The sequence below is a fragment of the Pecten maximus genome, chromosome 11 (genome assembly GCF_902652985.1).
Source record: "Pecten maximus chromosome 11, xPecMax1.1, whole genome shotgun sequence".
Taxonomy (NCBI): domain Eukaryota; kingdom Metazoa; phylum Mollusca; class Bivalvia; order Pectinida; family Pectinidae; genus Pecten; species Pecten maximus.
The window spans coordinates 3,622,964-3,638,100 of record NC_047025.1 but is presented as its reverse complement, the minus strand read 5'-3'; the positions used below and the strand labels follow the sequence as shown (position 1 = coordinate 3,638,100).

At 35.3% G+C, this 15,137-nt stretch overlaps 1 protein-coding gene across 3 annotated transcripts in view; it reads left to right on the top strand.

The window, feature by feature from the left end:
• The window catches only part of LOC117338285 (ras-responsive element-binding protein 1-like), a 53,488-nt gene that overhangs the window by 32,338 nt on the left and 6,013 nt on the right, over positions 1-15,137 (top strand). Inside the window, exons 3-13 of one of the 3 annotated variants that reach the window (XM_033899571.1) lie at positions 660-1,034; positions 2,085-2,144; positions 5,225-5,432; positions 6,815-7,329; positions 7,650-8,847; positions 10,519-10,696; positions 11,065-11,716; positions 11,909-12,257; positions 13,363-13,688; positions 14,108-14,297; positions 14,510-14,683. In XM_033899571.1, coding sequence (XP_033755462.1) covers positions 660-1,034; positions 2,085-2,144; positions 5,225-5,432; positions 6,815-7,329; positions 7,650-8,847; positions 10,519-10,696; positions 11,065-11,716; positions 11,909-12,257; positions 13,363-13,688; positions 14,108-14,297; positions 14,510-14,683 — 4,225 coding nt within the window. Of the gene's footprint in view, positions 1-659; positions 1,035-2,084; positions 2,145-4,694; positions 5,018-5,224; positions 5,433-6,814; positions 7,330-7,649; positions 8,848-10,518; positions 10,697-11,064; positions 11,717-11,908; positions 12,258-13,362; positions 13,689-14,107; positions 14,298-14,509; positions 14,684-15,137 lie in introns of those variants that run through there. The other 2 variants (XM_033899572.1, XM_033899573.1) reach the window with 2 other exon arrangements.

The window sequence follows — 15,137 nt, the reverse complement described above, 5'->3', positions numbered from 1 at the left end:
TTTAACAGGTTTTAAGTTTTCAGTGGAACTCTTTAGGAATAAAGATAATATTGTAGTAACAACATGAAGCCTTAACTGTAAACTCAAATTGATGGATCAGTTTCTCCAACCATTAAAACGAACCTTAACAGTGTTTTGTCAAAACTGGAGTAAACCAGTTTTTATTCAGTTCGTGCTTTATGACTCCTGGAACAAATTATGAGAAAATAAAAATCTGTTTTTTGACTGAATTCTTTAAATGCAAATTGTAATATGCAAATTTTGCGTGAAGTTGCTGCAGTGCTGCATCAGGTTTAATCACCTGTGTAACATTTTTTTGCATATATATGATCATTTACCGTTACCTGGGGTTTACCTGAGTTTTACCTGTGCGTACCTGTGAATCCTGATGACGGGCCTTTCTCCCAAGAAGAGCCTGAAGCAGTCATTATGTGCATATTTTGTATAGGTAAAACAGCAGAGTGTGTAGGTTTTTAGCCTGAGGCTAAACCTTCCTGCATGTTAACAGTGGTCGGAAGAATATCGTTTGTCAAAAGCAGATTCATCTTGCCTTAGTAATGCTATGCATCTGATGACAATAGACGAAATATGAAACAGACTATATTTTCCTGTCCCAATCATACGGCAATGATTACAGCACTCCATCATAACTGTTTCAGGACCCCGATGACTTTGATGAATATGGTCCCTTAGTTGTCGATACCTCGAGGCAGGCAATAGATGACGATGATGAGAAAGATAACATAGACCAAGCTGGTCTCCATCTCGATGAAACACAACCTGATCTAGGACCTCACCTGAGCGCCAAATTGTCCTCGGTCATTGAGTCTGTAGCAGGTCAGGAAGACGTACATTCTAGTCAGTCTCTAACAGATCTCCATCACCAGTCTGCAGACAACCATCTTTCCCTCGTCAACGACGACTCAAATTTATCAACATCCAGAACTCCGTCCATATCATCTTCGGACCAGCTTAGTCCCGGAGGTTACAGTTCTAGTATTTCCTCGTCGAAGACTCATCGCCGGGGAGTCAGGGTAAGTCATATTTTAACATCTTAATACTGGCCCAAAAAAAATTCTCAAGACCTGAAAAAATCGGAAGCGCTAGGTTTCCTCCTGTTTTTAATATGATATCTCCATATGTTGAACTAATAATCGATTTGTGTGATTTTCCCTTAAAAATGTTTCCATATGGCACTTGTTTCTGAAAAACCACCTTAGTATATATATCACTGTGTGATTTGATGTGAAAAAGAACATCTTTCTCTCCCTAGTAATTCTTTTTTCCTTGGTAACCAACTTCTCTATACTTATCTGTATTTTAATACAAAACTTGATGGTTTGAACTGTTGAAATGACTCGGGTTTCTTCATCAGTATGTGTGTCATTCTGACCTCTCTATTTTCTTCATTAAGTTCAGAAATGATATATCTCATACTGAAAAATATATGCATGCATTTCATTGTCATTTCATAATGAAAATAATTTGTCAAAAAAATGTATCGTTTTGAACAAAAATATTGATGATGTCTTTCTCATTAAAAGAATAACTATTTCAGTACTTAAAATATCATTTTCCTTATTTATATGCACAGAATTAACAAAAAATTATACAATTTTGATAATGATTTTAGGAAATCTAGAAATATTTGACTACCATCAAGTTATAAAAAAACTTAGCTTTTCTCTTTCGTCTTGTTCAAAGCTGTATATATGTATTACATTACCATGAATACTGAATTTGATATAGAATTGTAAAATGATTTCTAGGTTCTTGTTCCAAAATTAAAAAAAAAAAAAAAAGTCATTTTTTTAGACTAGTGTAAATTTCAAATTTTGTCCCGAAAAAACTTTTTTTTTTATACCTTATTTGGGTGTGAAACATACGATTACAGAAACATGTTATATTTATATCTATAATATTTATACATACATATATGCAGCGATGACTCATTAATGCATCTAATGTCCGTTGATCAATGCGCTAAAGGGCGAGAGACAGGCATTGGATGATGTGTGTTTCTTTTGTGAGTGGCTCATAGTCTTATACCAGTAGTATACAACCGTGGCTAAAATTAATTTCAGAACCACTGTTTAAGTAGCGAGAAGGATTTAAGCCCCAAGGACGATGAAACTGAAAACAAGGTACTGTTTAGCAAATTGCTATTGTCCATTATAAGAAATGGAAAATGGCTATCTATAGTATATATATATATATTGACACCCTTTTGTAATCATACCGTCAAACCCTGGGGCAAACGCTGAGCACATGTCGAGCATGAATGGTGACGGTTTAACACGTACAGGTAAGGTGGGGACTAACTAATTGCACTGCTTAACACATGCTAACCACATTCATTAACTGTTGTCGACTGCCTTATATTATTGCTTATGTAATACTGCATGCTTCAAAATCCCCATATTTCCATAATTAAAATTTTCTACTTCCTTTGAATCATCTCCTTTGCTTAATTTGTTGGGGGGGGAAATATTTCAATGTCTTGCCAAAACAAAAAATAAACAACATTAATTTATGAATAATTTATCTATTTAAGATTTAATTAGTTAATATAATTGTGTACTAATTGGTCAATTAGCACAAGATTTTGTAAGAGTTACCTCCCTTCCTCCACTCAGCATGCCTGAGGCTGAAATGTATCATTAGAGATGCAGACAACACCACACAGCATGCATTAGGTAGACTGGATTGTGTCAGAGGGTTTTATTGTAAGTAGATTAGATATTTGTCCATAGTTTAGCTAGAAAGATGTGTCAAGTTATTTCTGTAGATTTTTCTAGAATATTTGATAGAGAGTTTCATTTGAATTTCCTAATAATGCATGCATTAGAATATATATGCACTCTAGCCTCACAGCATGTGATGACAGGAAAGAGGACATTTGTAATTTCCTCTTATTCAGGGTTGCTACAGCTGCTGTGAGCTGGTGGGCACTTGTACAGTGTGTATATATGTATATAAGCATGTATCCCTGGTCACTTGGTATATTAGTTAGTACAATGATTTTATATTGACTGTATATATAATTTCATAGCTGTGATGAAGTGTAGGCCTATATAACAAGCACACATTATTTATGATCTTTGATACAAGGGGCTATGGAGATTGCATGTTGTTGTCCAGACTGGGGTTAGTTGGAATATTTTTATTTTATACTTTCTGTAATCTTTAACTTAGCTTTTTTTTATCACATTGTTGATTTAGTTTTTTGAATTAATTTCATTATAATAACATTTAAATTGTACTCAAATATTTTTCTTTAATTTAGAAATTAAACAAAATATATATATTATGTATATGAGTCTCGAATTTAATTAAATAATTTGACAATGATATTTGTTAATAGAATAGGGTAATTTAAAAACTATTATTTTTTCATAATTTATTTAAATTAGAATCTATTGGAATTGGTATTATATATATATATATATTGCACTGCATGCATACATTGGAAGGTTTATTTCAGAAACTGTTTGTAATAATTAATATAAAATGTTGTTTTTCATATACTGTACATGTATGTATAGTGTTAATAAATCTATTGATCTATAAGCCAATTTAAGGCCACTGTGTTGAAAAGTAAACAGTCAACTTTAGTTTTATCAGTTGGTAATCATAACACTTTGGAGTCATTCAAACTAGTATATTAAATTTATCAAACATGTAAGCTGGTTGCTGTAGGTGGAATGCAATTTCCCAGAAATCTGCAACCTTAATTAATTTGACATCTCGATGGCTCATCATATCATTGTATTAATTAATGTGTAGTCGACTCAGATGACACACATTATAACTTGCCTTTCACCTAGGCGGCCATTTAATATTTTCATATTGGATATGGAAATGTATGGGTCAACTGCCTGACCATGTGGGTTTTCCCTGGGTACTCTGGTTTCCTCCCACCGTAAGACCCCTTCATATGCTAACCATTCTGGCCAATGAGGATTAGATAAATATTTATATATTAGCTGAATTATGATCTGTTTTGAAATTGTTGTATTAAATAAATAAAGATTACAATTAATTAATTGGTTAATTTCATAGCTTTGCTGCTTAAAAATCATTCCGTTTTCATTAATCCCCCTTTTACGACAATTTGGATCATATCAGGCAATATATTTCTTATCGAAATTCATTATTACAAATCATAGATAAAATCTTCAAAGGAATTTTTAAAATCCATTATTATATAAGATAACATCATATAAATAATATTATTTTCTTACTGTGAAAACTAAATTCATGTTTGTTACAAGTTTTGCCTAATACTGGAATGCTTATCACCAAATAGTCATAATATGGTCTAATACTTTTAGTCATAGCTTCATCAAAGCTATGAATCAAATTGGGGTTTCAGAACAGGAAGTATTTATCACTAAGTAAGGAAAGGTCGGCAGGACAACGAAGTGGTCATAGTTCTGAAATAATACATGTATATATATATATATATATGTAGGAGGGAAAATCTAAAGGAAAAAAATTCTCCGCTGTCATGATTACCTTAACAGGAAATGTACACAGGTACAAGATGATGGTAATGGAGAAAAATAGAGAAAACACATTGCCAGTTAATAGGTATTATGGCCGAGTTCATCTTCTGACAAGTTGATGAATCAGACTCTGAATGGAGATAGTCAGTTCGGATAGTTATTGCTGTCGCAAGGTGGTAAAAGGGCTCCTAGCCATGGAGCACTGATGGAAGTTTATTGACAGGTCTGAATGCCTGTATAGGACGCTGATGCCTCAGGTTATATCTGGACGTGGTTCAGTGAACCTCGTCCTACCGCGAACACAGACAAGGCCTCTAGTCAGATACTCTTCATCAGGTCTGTCAGTCGGCACTGCTACATCATGGACATATACCTGTGTTTTACCTGGCCGTGTTTATCTGTAAACGGACAGGTGATCTCTAGATAGAAGCATTGGATGTTTCTGTCCTGCATACTGTTGATGTGTACTAGCCGAAGTGACTTTTCCTGTAGTGTGTCCAGATCCTCTGGTTAGTACCTGTGTTTAACACTATTTTCATGGGCTATGATTTATTGGGCCTGTATCTGTTTATGAGTCTGACTGGTTCACATGAACGTACATGTATTTGGAGATCTTCCTCCGTGTGACCGATTGAAGATGAAAAGTCTCCGTGCAGACATAAATGTTTTGTAGAGACAGATTTATGAGATAGTTACATTGCTCATGTCTGTTTCAGATCCTACCTGTAGCCAGCGAGACTGGTGAAAGTCGCTATGTCTGTCCAATCTGTAACGAAACCTTGTCCTCATCCCACGAGTTAACCGTCCACATCCGAACTCACAACACCAACACAGGCTCAGCCTCACAGTCAAATTCCTGTACAATCTGCGGAAAGAGTCTTAGTTCGCAGAGCTCCCTCGACAGACACATGTTGGTCCACTCAGGTAAGTCACGAAGATTTTCTTGAAATTTCTTAGAATTTTTTTTACATTTTATGCATTAACCACAGAGAAAATAGCCTGATGTATCAGTCTATTTTGAATTTATTTTTTAAAGAATATGTTGAATTTGTTTATCCTTTGGCTAGAAATGATTTGTTCTGTCTTTCAAGATATCCAAAACTCCAGGTGTCAATTTAAAGTCCTTGTTCATGCTGTTCCCAGATGAGATGAAGAGGTTTAATTATGCTAATGATCTTGTGATAAGTCATATAAAATATAAACTGCTGTCTGATGTGGAATACCAGAAGTTTAATTACATATATGGAAAACTGATTTGGGTTGAAAAATGTTATTTGCAGGAAAGGGATTACATGTATTTTTGGGGATCTCTTGTATTTGAAAAGTCAATATGAAATAGCGACCTTTTTAAAGTCTTATAATATAGAGAGACTTCTGTATGTAAATTAATGAAGTTTACCTGTATCAGGTAATTCTAAATTTGACATTTTCACTGTAATTTATAAAGTTCAACTTTTATACAATTTACCTGGACATATTGTCCACTCGGGTAATAATACAAGCTATGATAAAATCTACCTGTAATTTTGTTTTGTTTCCTGAGTAAGGTACACATATTGTCCACTCAGGTAATAATACAAACTATGATACAATTTACCTGTAATTTGATGTTTTATACTTTCTAAGGTACAGTCTGTACATGTATATCAACTTGGGTAATATTTTACCTGTGTTACCACAGGTAATTTGTCCAGAACACCTATCACCTACCTAGTCTGGAGCAATTTGTAGTCTATTACGTCATGTTACGTCCGTGACGGCTGCTGGGGGTGTTTAGCTGTCATAATGGATACTGAATACTTGGCGTTATGATGAAACGCATTTGAAATATCTCCCCGGGGCACCTGTCAAGATTGTATCTAATGCTCTATACAAGAATTCAATAAAAACTGCACTCCTGACAGTGAGGCTCTGATGTGGATGATTTTACTGATTTTAAGACACAGCAGGATGTTTTTGTTTGTAATGTAACGGTAGTGAATGATTCCTGGTAATCAATTAAAGAAAGGTGGGGAATTCCTGGTCAGTTTTGGATCCTGTTTTACTGTGAAAATCTGCTAGCTGAAAAGTCTGTTCTTTCCCCAAAATGAAACAAATATATTCTTACTTAATAATTTAATGACTACAATCATATTTCACTATTTCATCTATAAATAGACTGAGCTCTTAAATTTACAAAGAGCAGTGCTGTAATGAAATAGACTTTTCCATGAAGCAGTTAAATTTGATTTAGATTTATCCAATTATACAGTTATTGAATTTTTATAAAATTGACTAAAACCTTGTTAAAAATTTTTTTTTTATAGGTGAACGACCTTTTAGGTGCAAATACTGCAACATGTCATTTACGACAAATGGCAACATGCACAGACACATGCGCATCCACACAAAGGAAAGCGAGATGAATGCAGGTGGTATGAAGGTTCAAAGGAAGCGAGCACCATCTTGGAAACCTAAACTTAACAGTTTTATCCATATAGAGCCAGCACCATCACCCAAGCATGCCGGAGGATTGACCGGGTCTCCACGGGTTTTGGGAAATGAGTTGATCCAGGGATCCCCTCAACTTGCTAAAGAGCTCACCTCCAACACTAGATTTCAGTTTAATAAAACATCGACCCCAAAGATGCCTATAACCCCGGGCACAAAAAGATCTTTCAACTTCATCAACGTTTCTCCTGGGGAATGGTCAATGCCCTCGCTCAAGCGTAACAAATTGTTTGAAGAGGGAGTGAAGATAGAGAACGACACAGCACAATCCAGTCAACAAGCTGTTCCAAGAAGTGATTCTCCTCCTGCAGAAAAACCTGAGGATATGGAGGTAAACATTTTTTTTTATACATAGGTATAAGCTATTTTTGTCCTTTGCTAATTAAATTATAATATTTTGGTGTTTTTTTGGTATTTCTTTTTTTTTCTTTGTGAATTAACAACAGAAAGCTAGATTTTGACATTTCATAATTTAAAAACTTGAAAAGTCTTGAAAAAAATACTTGATGTTTGTGTCAACCTCTATTATGACCTTTGTGATGACCTTTTATGGTGACCTTTATGTTGACCTTTGTGATGACCTTTATATTGACCTTTGTGATGACCTTTAAGTTTTTGACCTTTGTGATGACCTCTGTCTGTGATTTGTAGGTATTTGAAGGTGATGACAAGGAAGTTGAGCAGCTCCATTGCCCTGTCTGTAACAAGGCATTCATCTGTAAATATGGTCTGGAGAATCACATCCGCGAGAGCCACCCCAACTTCTCGCTCAAGTGCAACCTGTGTCACATGACCTTCCACACTCTGCGCAGCCTCAGTCTACACAAGACGTTGGTGCATGCAAAGGCGCAGGCAACAGAGAAGGAAGGCGAAGAGTGTAAGGAGGACGTCCAGGTAGCCACCACAGCCGTTATAGGATTTTACGATCTCAGCTTTGTCGACTTCTCCATCAAAAAGTTTTCTCTGATCGCAAAGTCGTGGTGTGAGCAGAATGCGAGGAAGTCAAGCAGTGTTTATCACAATTTTGTTTGCAAGGAATGCTCAAAAGCATTTCCATGCAAAGGTGCATTGAAGCTGCATCTTAACACCCACAGTCGAGCCAAGACGTCTCAATGTCCCCTCTGCGAGTGTGACTATATGACAACTAAAGAACTCCATATGCATATGATAAAACACATGTCAGACAAGGCTTTCACAGATGCCCAGAAACCTGCTCAATCAAATCGTCGCAAACCACCGAAAGACACGAAATCTGAAGAAGTCGGTAAACATGATTTTTTGGCTTCGTTTGGGCTCACTGCCAATGTGGAGTCTTTAGATGTAACGGAAAAGGAGCAGAAATCAATCTCCTCTGGCAACAACTTCAAAATTTTGGAACGAAAAGAAAACAATGAATACTTCGCAAAACTTGGACAAATATTCTCACCAACTGTCTCGCCAATTAATCCGTCCAAGAAAACAGAGTCTGCCGACAATGAAAATGACTTTGCAAACATCGCCAAGATTTTGCAGACGTCTGCCACAGGAGGACTTCTTGCTGGTCTGCCAGGTCACGTTGCTGGTTTAGAACAGCTTAGTCTGCTCAACCCATCTCAGCTGGCAGCATTCATGCCATCACTCATGAATTACAATCATCCGTCCTTCCCCTCAACAATGGCCGCCATGATGAGTGCAAGTCACATGATCAATCTAGCCAATCAGGGAACTTCTAGTCCACTTTCCACACCCCCACCTCCCAGCGAAGGCAACAGCAGTGGTACCAGTGCATCTTCGCCGAGCAATGATTCTAAGATTGCTTTCCCGTGCAAATACTGCGACCTTGTCTTCCCGAATTACAGAGCTCTGAAAAGTAAGAACACTTTAATTAACTCTGATAATGAAATGAGGCTTAAAGCTGTCATCATACTCAAAGAGATTTGGTATATTTTTAAAATTTTTACAAATTCTGAAAAAAAAAAAAAAAAATATGCCTTTATTACAAAATATTGTAATGTATATTCATTGTGAAGATAGTAGGTTTAACCTTACTAGAAAATGATATTTTTAAGTCGCTACTTAATGACTATGAAATTCTGTATTTATCTATACTTGTATCATTCCTCCAAGTTATCCTTCTTGAATTAACCCTAACCGTTGACCTTTCAAAACTGCATCATAGTCTGTTCACAACATATCATTGTCTTCTTCTCTCCTCGCCATGCCGCGTAGTAAGTATGGACCACTGACGATGGCCGCTCTGTCAATCTTGCCCGTTTTCCTGTAACTATACAACAATGCATTGTGTCCATCATACTCTTGTGTCACTGGTGGGGTTGATGTTTGTGCATGTCATGCATTTTTCTTGACATCCTAAAAATAGAATGTTCAAGCAGTTTGTGACATACATTTACAATGTCAGCCATTTTTTTTTTTTTTTTTTTTAAGTTTTCCTCAAAGGATTTGTCTTTTTTGTTCGGTGTTGTAAAACTGACATGTCTCATTTTTTCCCCAGTTTGTTTAAGTTATATGCAATACTATATATACATGTATCTCTCTACTGGTTTCCCATGCTCTTCCTGTATTTGGTGATTTCAAATTTTTTCTGGTATTTTTTTTTTTTTTTTCCCTCCCATTTTAGCCAAAAAAAATCCTTTTGCTTCAAACATATTTATTCTGAAGAATATAGTTTTCACTTTTGATTTCTCAATATTGTACCTTTGTTATCTAAAGCTGAACATGCATGTTGATTAACGAACATTTGGGAAAAAAATGTAACCCATTGCATTTTGAAAAAGAGTGGCTCATTTGATATTGAGAATGTGATCGTAAAAATTCTGCATGGTGCTTGAAAGTGTAAAAATATTGTTAAGTTTAGAAAATGATGTGATCTGTTTTTAGCATTTTGAAAAAGGCATGTCACATTATTTTGAAAATATGATGGTGAGAACATGCATGTACAGCTGTACGTCTTGTTAAACTGCATGGCTGAACACGGTATCTTAAAGTCTTTAAAATGGACCTATCACTTAAGCTCTATATATATATTGTCTTCACAGGTACATTAATTCACGATGGATAAATAAAATTTGTTAGGTTATAGAGCTTTATAAAGAAAAAATAAATATTCATTTCATATATTAATTTTTGAATTTTTGTACAGAAATTTTTATTTTATTTTTTTTTTTTTTGGGAGGGGGGGGGGGGGGGTGGTGATTTTCTGTGGTAATTTGAAGAATTTCTTATATTGCTTAAGTAATATGTCAAATTTAAATGTTAGGATTATGATTTAGACATTGTTATAAAATATGTTTTATTGTTTTACAAATTCACTTTGAAATTTAGATATGGGAATTGAACAATACTGTACATTGTGTACATTATGGATTATGAAATGTGAATCAGGCATATAAAATGTGAATCCGGTATATGAAATGTGAATCCAGTATATTAAATGTGAATCCAACATATAAAATGTGAATATTACCTGCATGAAGAAGTTGTGAATATTGTTTTGATAATATGATTTTTATTTGTTATCTAGGTCACACCCGTACCCATTTAGGTCTGTCGCCGTACAAATGTAACCTGTGTAGTTATAGCAGCGCCGACAAGAGCACTCTTATCCGGCACCTCCGCACACACAATGGCGAGCGCCCCTTCCAGTGTCGTGTCTGCGACTTCGCCTTCACTACCAAGGCCAACTGTGAACGACACGTCAGGTAAAAACTACAAAATTTCCACAACGTAAATCAATAAAACTTACCAAGTCCATGTGTGTAAACGTGATCGTTTGGAGGGTTGATTTTTATAACTCTCAAAGCATTCCAACTTTTCTAAGTTCTCTTGACAATTTATTAAGGCAAATTTATCTTATTTTTGTTGCAACATTTACAAAAATGATGGCTTAAAAATTGGGTTTTTTTTTACAGGTTTCTCTTATTTTCCTTTGTAAAGCAAAATTATTTATGAATTAAGGCCAAGCAGGGTTTTAGAAGACATCAGAAACATGATATCAAGGTTTTACTGTACATATGAAGTCAAACTGGGTGTCAATATATATCAAGATTTTACTGAATTTTTTTAACAGGAAGAAGCATGGTAAAATAATTAAGGAGGATATTGAGATGGCGATCGGATACAACAAATATGTTTCCGAAAATTCTACCATGGATTCCTTCCACTCCCCGGACACAGTCTGCAAGTACTGCGGTGTCGACTTCAAGTTCTTCCGCGCCCTGAAACACCATTTGAGGTCACACAGTAGCTGTCGCCAGAAGCCATTCCAGTGTACACGCTGTGATGTTGGCTTCTCCACGAAGGCAAACTGTATCCGCCACATCCAAAAACAGCACACGGAAATCTCACAAAATCTCATTGAACAGCATATTCTCATCCACGAGCCACTCCCTGGAGAAGGAAGTGACCGTTCTGATGGCGCCCTCTCTGATGACAACACAAGTCAAGAATCGTCTAACCCACCAGTTGCTCACTCGAATTCCCGACTGATTTTGACCCCGAATAGTAGTCGTGCTCAGTCTCCGATGGTTATAAAGACCGAGCCACTCGACCATGACATGGAAGACACACCGTTGGATTTTAGTGTGAGGTCCTCATCCGCGAGCTCTACTCCAAGTATAATACCTAAGACAACACCAAGCAAAAAGACCCTGAAGTCTCAAACCGATGAACTCCCAATAGATCTGTCAATCAAGAAAAAGGAAGAAAGCCCTATTCCAGTGGTGAGTTTTAAGAATATAACAAGATTCTATGATAAAATATATTTCATTTTTATTTTCAAAATTAAAATTATCTTGGAATATAAATAATAAGTCATGACAGAAATATTGAAAAAGTTTTGATTAAATTTAGGTTTTTTATGATTCATTTTGTCCTGAAACGGAAGATTACAACTGAAATATTTGTTTCTTCAGATGTCACCCAGTAACAAGCAGAAGATTATGTATGACAACAACCTTCACCAATGTCAATTCTGTCCAATGGGTTTCTCAAATCAGCGCGTCCTTGATCGGCACATTTGGCAACTCCACCCTCAGATTGCCGAAGTGATGGGCAAACATTACTTTACTCCCATCCTTCCGTCCCCGGCTGATAAGTCGGTGACTTCCGGCAATCTACGACTCCCACTGAAGCCTCCAATTGGTGATGCCACTATGGACTCCAGATCCCTAACCCCAAAGTCAAATAACTCGGAACCAAGAAAGCTGTCTATCTTGGACAGGATCAAACGTGAGGCCTATTCTCCATCAGGAAGCTCTCAAGGTATGTTAATTTCTAGATCTAGATTTACGTATCATACAAAAAAAAAACCTATAGACAATGATTGGTTTCCATTCGTTTCATTAAACATTCATTCCTCCCCGATTATATTAACGCCATATCATTTGCTTACTTGACCGTAACTTTCCGTAACTTTATCCTGATTAAAATTCATAGAAACAGTCAAACACACAATTATTGAGCTGTTTTTCTATGATTATGTATTACATAAATTTTTGAAAGATATATTAAAAAAAATATATATTAATAGATAATAAAAGGGATATTTGATTAAAAGAAGTTTTAAATTACCAAATGTTCATGCTGCCTGACAAATTCGTAGATATTGATACAAGTTTTGACATGTCCAACCTTCACTATTTAATGCATTAGTGCCAGTCATGTAAGTATATCAATGTGTTTTAGATATCGATTCCTTTATCAACAGAAGTGTGCATTTTTACTCTCCTCATTTATTTATGTAATATGTATTTCATTCATTTTTCTGTAAAACAACAATATTGTGCATTTTTACCGTTCTCATTTCTCTATGTAAGATGTTCTGTTTCTGTTTGAGCTATTGTTTTATTTTTTTGTGAGTGTGTAGTTTTGTTGTTGTACATAGACTTGTAGATTTAAACCATTTTTATTTTGATAATTTTTTTTTTTTTTTTTCCTCGATTAAATATATCTAAACAGAGATATATATTATTTATTTTTCTGATTTTTAAGTAATTTCAAAAGATTTTATTTGTCATGCTTCAGAATTTTAACTGTAATAAAAGTTCTTCCTTTTTTTTTTTTTTTTTTGCATGACCATTTTGTTTTCTGTGGTATTCAATCTTGAATAGAAATAATAATTATGAATTTAGAAAATTATATATAATTCAGTAAGTTGAGACATTTTTTCCAGTTAATCTCCCATTATTTCATTATCGGCTAGATGTTAAAATGTTAATTTTTCTTAGGATGATAGATGTACAGTGGTTTTCTTTAAGCTTCCTTTGACAATTAAATCACAAGACAAAAGTTTTTTCCCGTTTCCGATCGTAAATATTTCATTATAGCTTGACCCAAATTTGAAAGGTTCCGCTATATGATTTTTCAGGTACTGACACTAATTGTGACCTGGCCTCCGTCAAGAAAATCATAGATACCACCAACGCCAACCATTTTCAGCTGTACCTACAAGAGAATATCGGAGACTCGGACTCTCAGGACCGCAGCGAGGCTGCTGACGGAGAATACGAGGATTTGGACATGCCGGAAATTTCCGACACGGACCGAGAAGAATCTGCGCTTGTAATCGCTGAAGATCCTCCAGTGCTGAGTCCCCGCTCCAAGGCCGACACTAACTCTGAGACAAGAAGCCTGAACGGTGATGATGAAATGCCCGACCTCAACAAACTTTTGAGCAGTGAACTTCGTCAACAGGTAAACATTCAAGAAATAAAGTTGTCCTAAATTCATTTTCCACACTTTAAAATTAGCAACTGTTATTTCTGATCATCAGGTATATTGTGGAAATAGATATCCTAGATGTTTATTGTAAATAATTTTTTTAAGGAGTACGGAGAAAAAACATTATGGAATGAAAATGAAATACCATGACATTTTAAAGATGTCATACAATTAATTGTCATCGCTATTAACAGCTTTATTGGCAGTATATAAAGCATTAAATATCGTCCAACAAACCCGTTACATGTCATTATCGAAAATTAAGTAAAAAAAATGTCAAATTTTTGCAAGACTCTTAAATTTTGAAGCTTTCCCTATTTAACATAAGATATCAAGATGTTATGAGAAATGATGCGTGTACATGTTGAAATAATGTAATTATTTTTGTACAGATCCAAGCCGCACAGCAAGTCGAGCGAGAGTATGCCCCGAACCATCAGGTGGAAAAGGTCAAGGGAGACAACAGCACAAAAAAGAAGCGTAACTCGTATGCAGATTCTCCCCATAAACTGCAGTGTCCCTACTGCACACGTACATTTCCCTGGGTTAGCTCCCTTACAAGACATCTCCTCACCCATACAGGTATGCTTCTGTTTCCTGTTAGTCTTTAATCTTATTCCGATATTTCCAAATATTAAAACTTTGACTAAAACATAGTGTTCATCCTTAATCATAAGTGTCAATTGTAGACTTGATTACGAAGGACTCGGAATTCCGAGAAATATAAAAGGCATGTTTATTTTTGTTTACCTCATAAATAAAACTTATAGAATATATGATATTTATATCTGCAGGACAAAAACCATTCAAGTGCCCTAAGTGTCCAGTGACATTTTCAACAAAATCGAACAGAGAGCGCCATCTTATCCGTAAGCATGGTGTGAACATGATGGATCCGATGTCTCGTCAGACCATGGATAGACCTTATAAATGTCATCTTTGTGTCTTCAGCTCTTTTTCTACACAAGGTAAGATATATATATATAACATATATATACAGAGGACTTCATTATCCTCTGAAATGCATATTGGCTATTTGCATAAAATTTGTATAAAATTTGTATAAATATTTGGCTTATTTGTAAAAAATTCTCGAAGTCCCTGATTTTTTCCTTCTTTGTCTTTGTAATTTAACCCCGGATATTTGCATAGACTTTTACACTGAACTCCACTAATTTGCATACGGATTGCTTTAAAATTGCTTTTATCTGAACAATCGAAAATTAACAAATGAAAGTTAAAGAAGAATAAGCTTGGCAGTATAGTTATTATATAGGGACCTGTGCTCTTTTAAAACCATGAGAAATTCAAATCAGTCGACAAGTTTTTCTGTGATTTAAAGAATGGAAGAAATTTCTATCTAGCCTTGGACTTCGATTAAGCCGTTATTTCTTGAAGGAAATTTGAAGTAATTCTTTATTT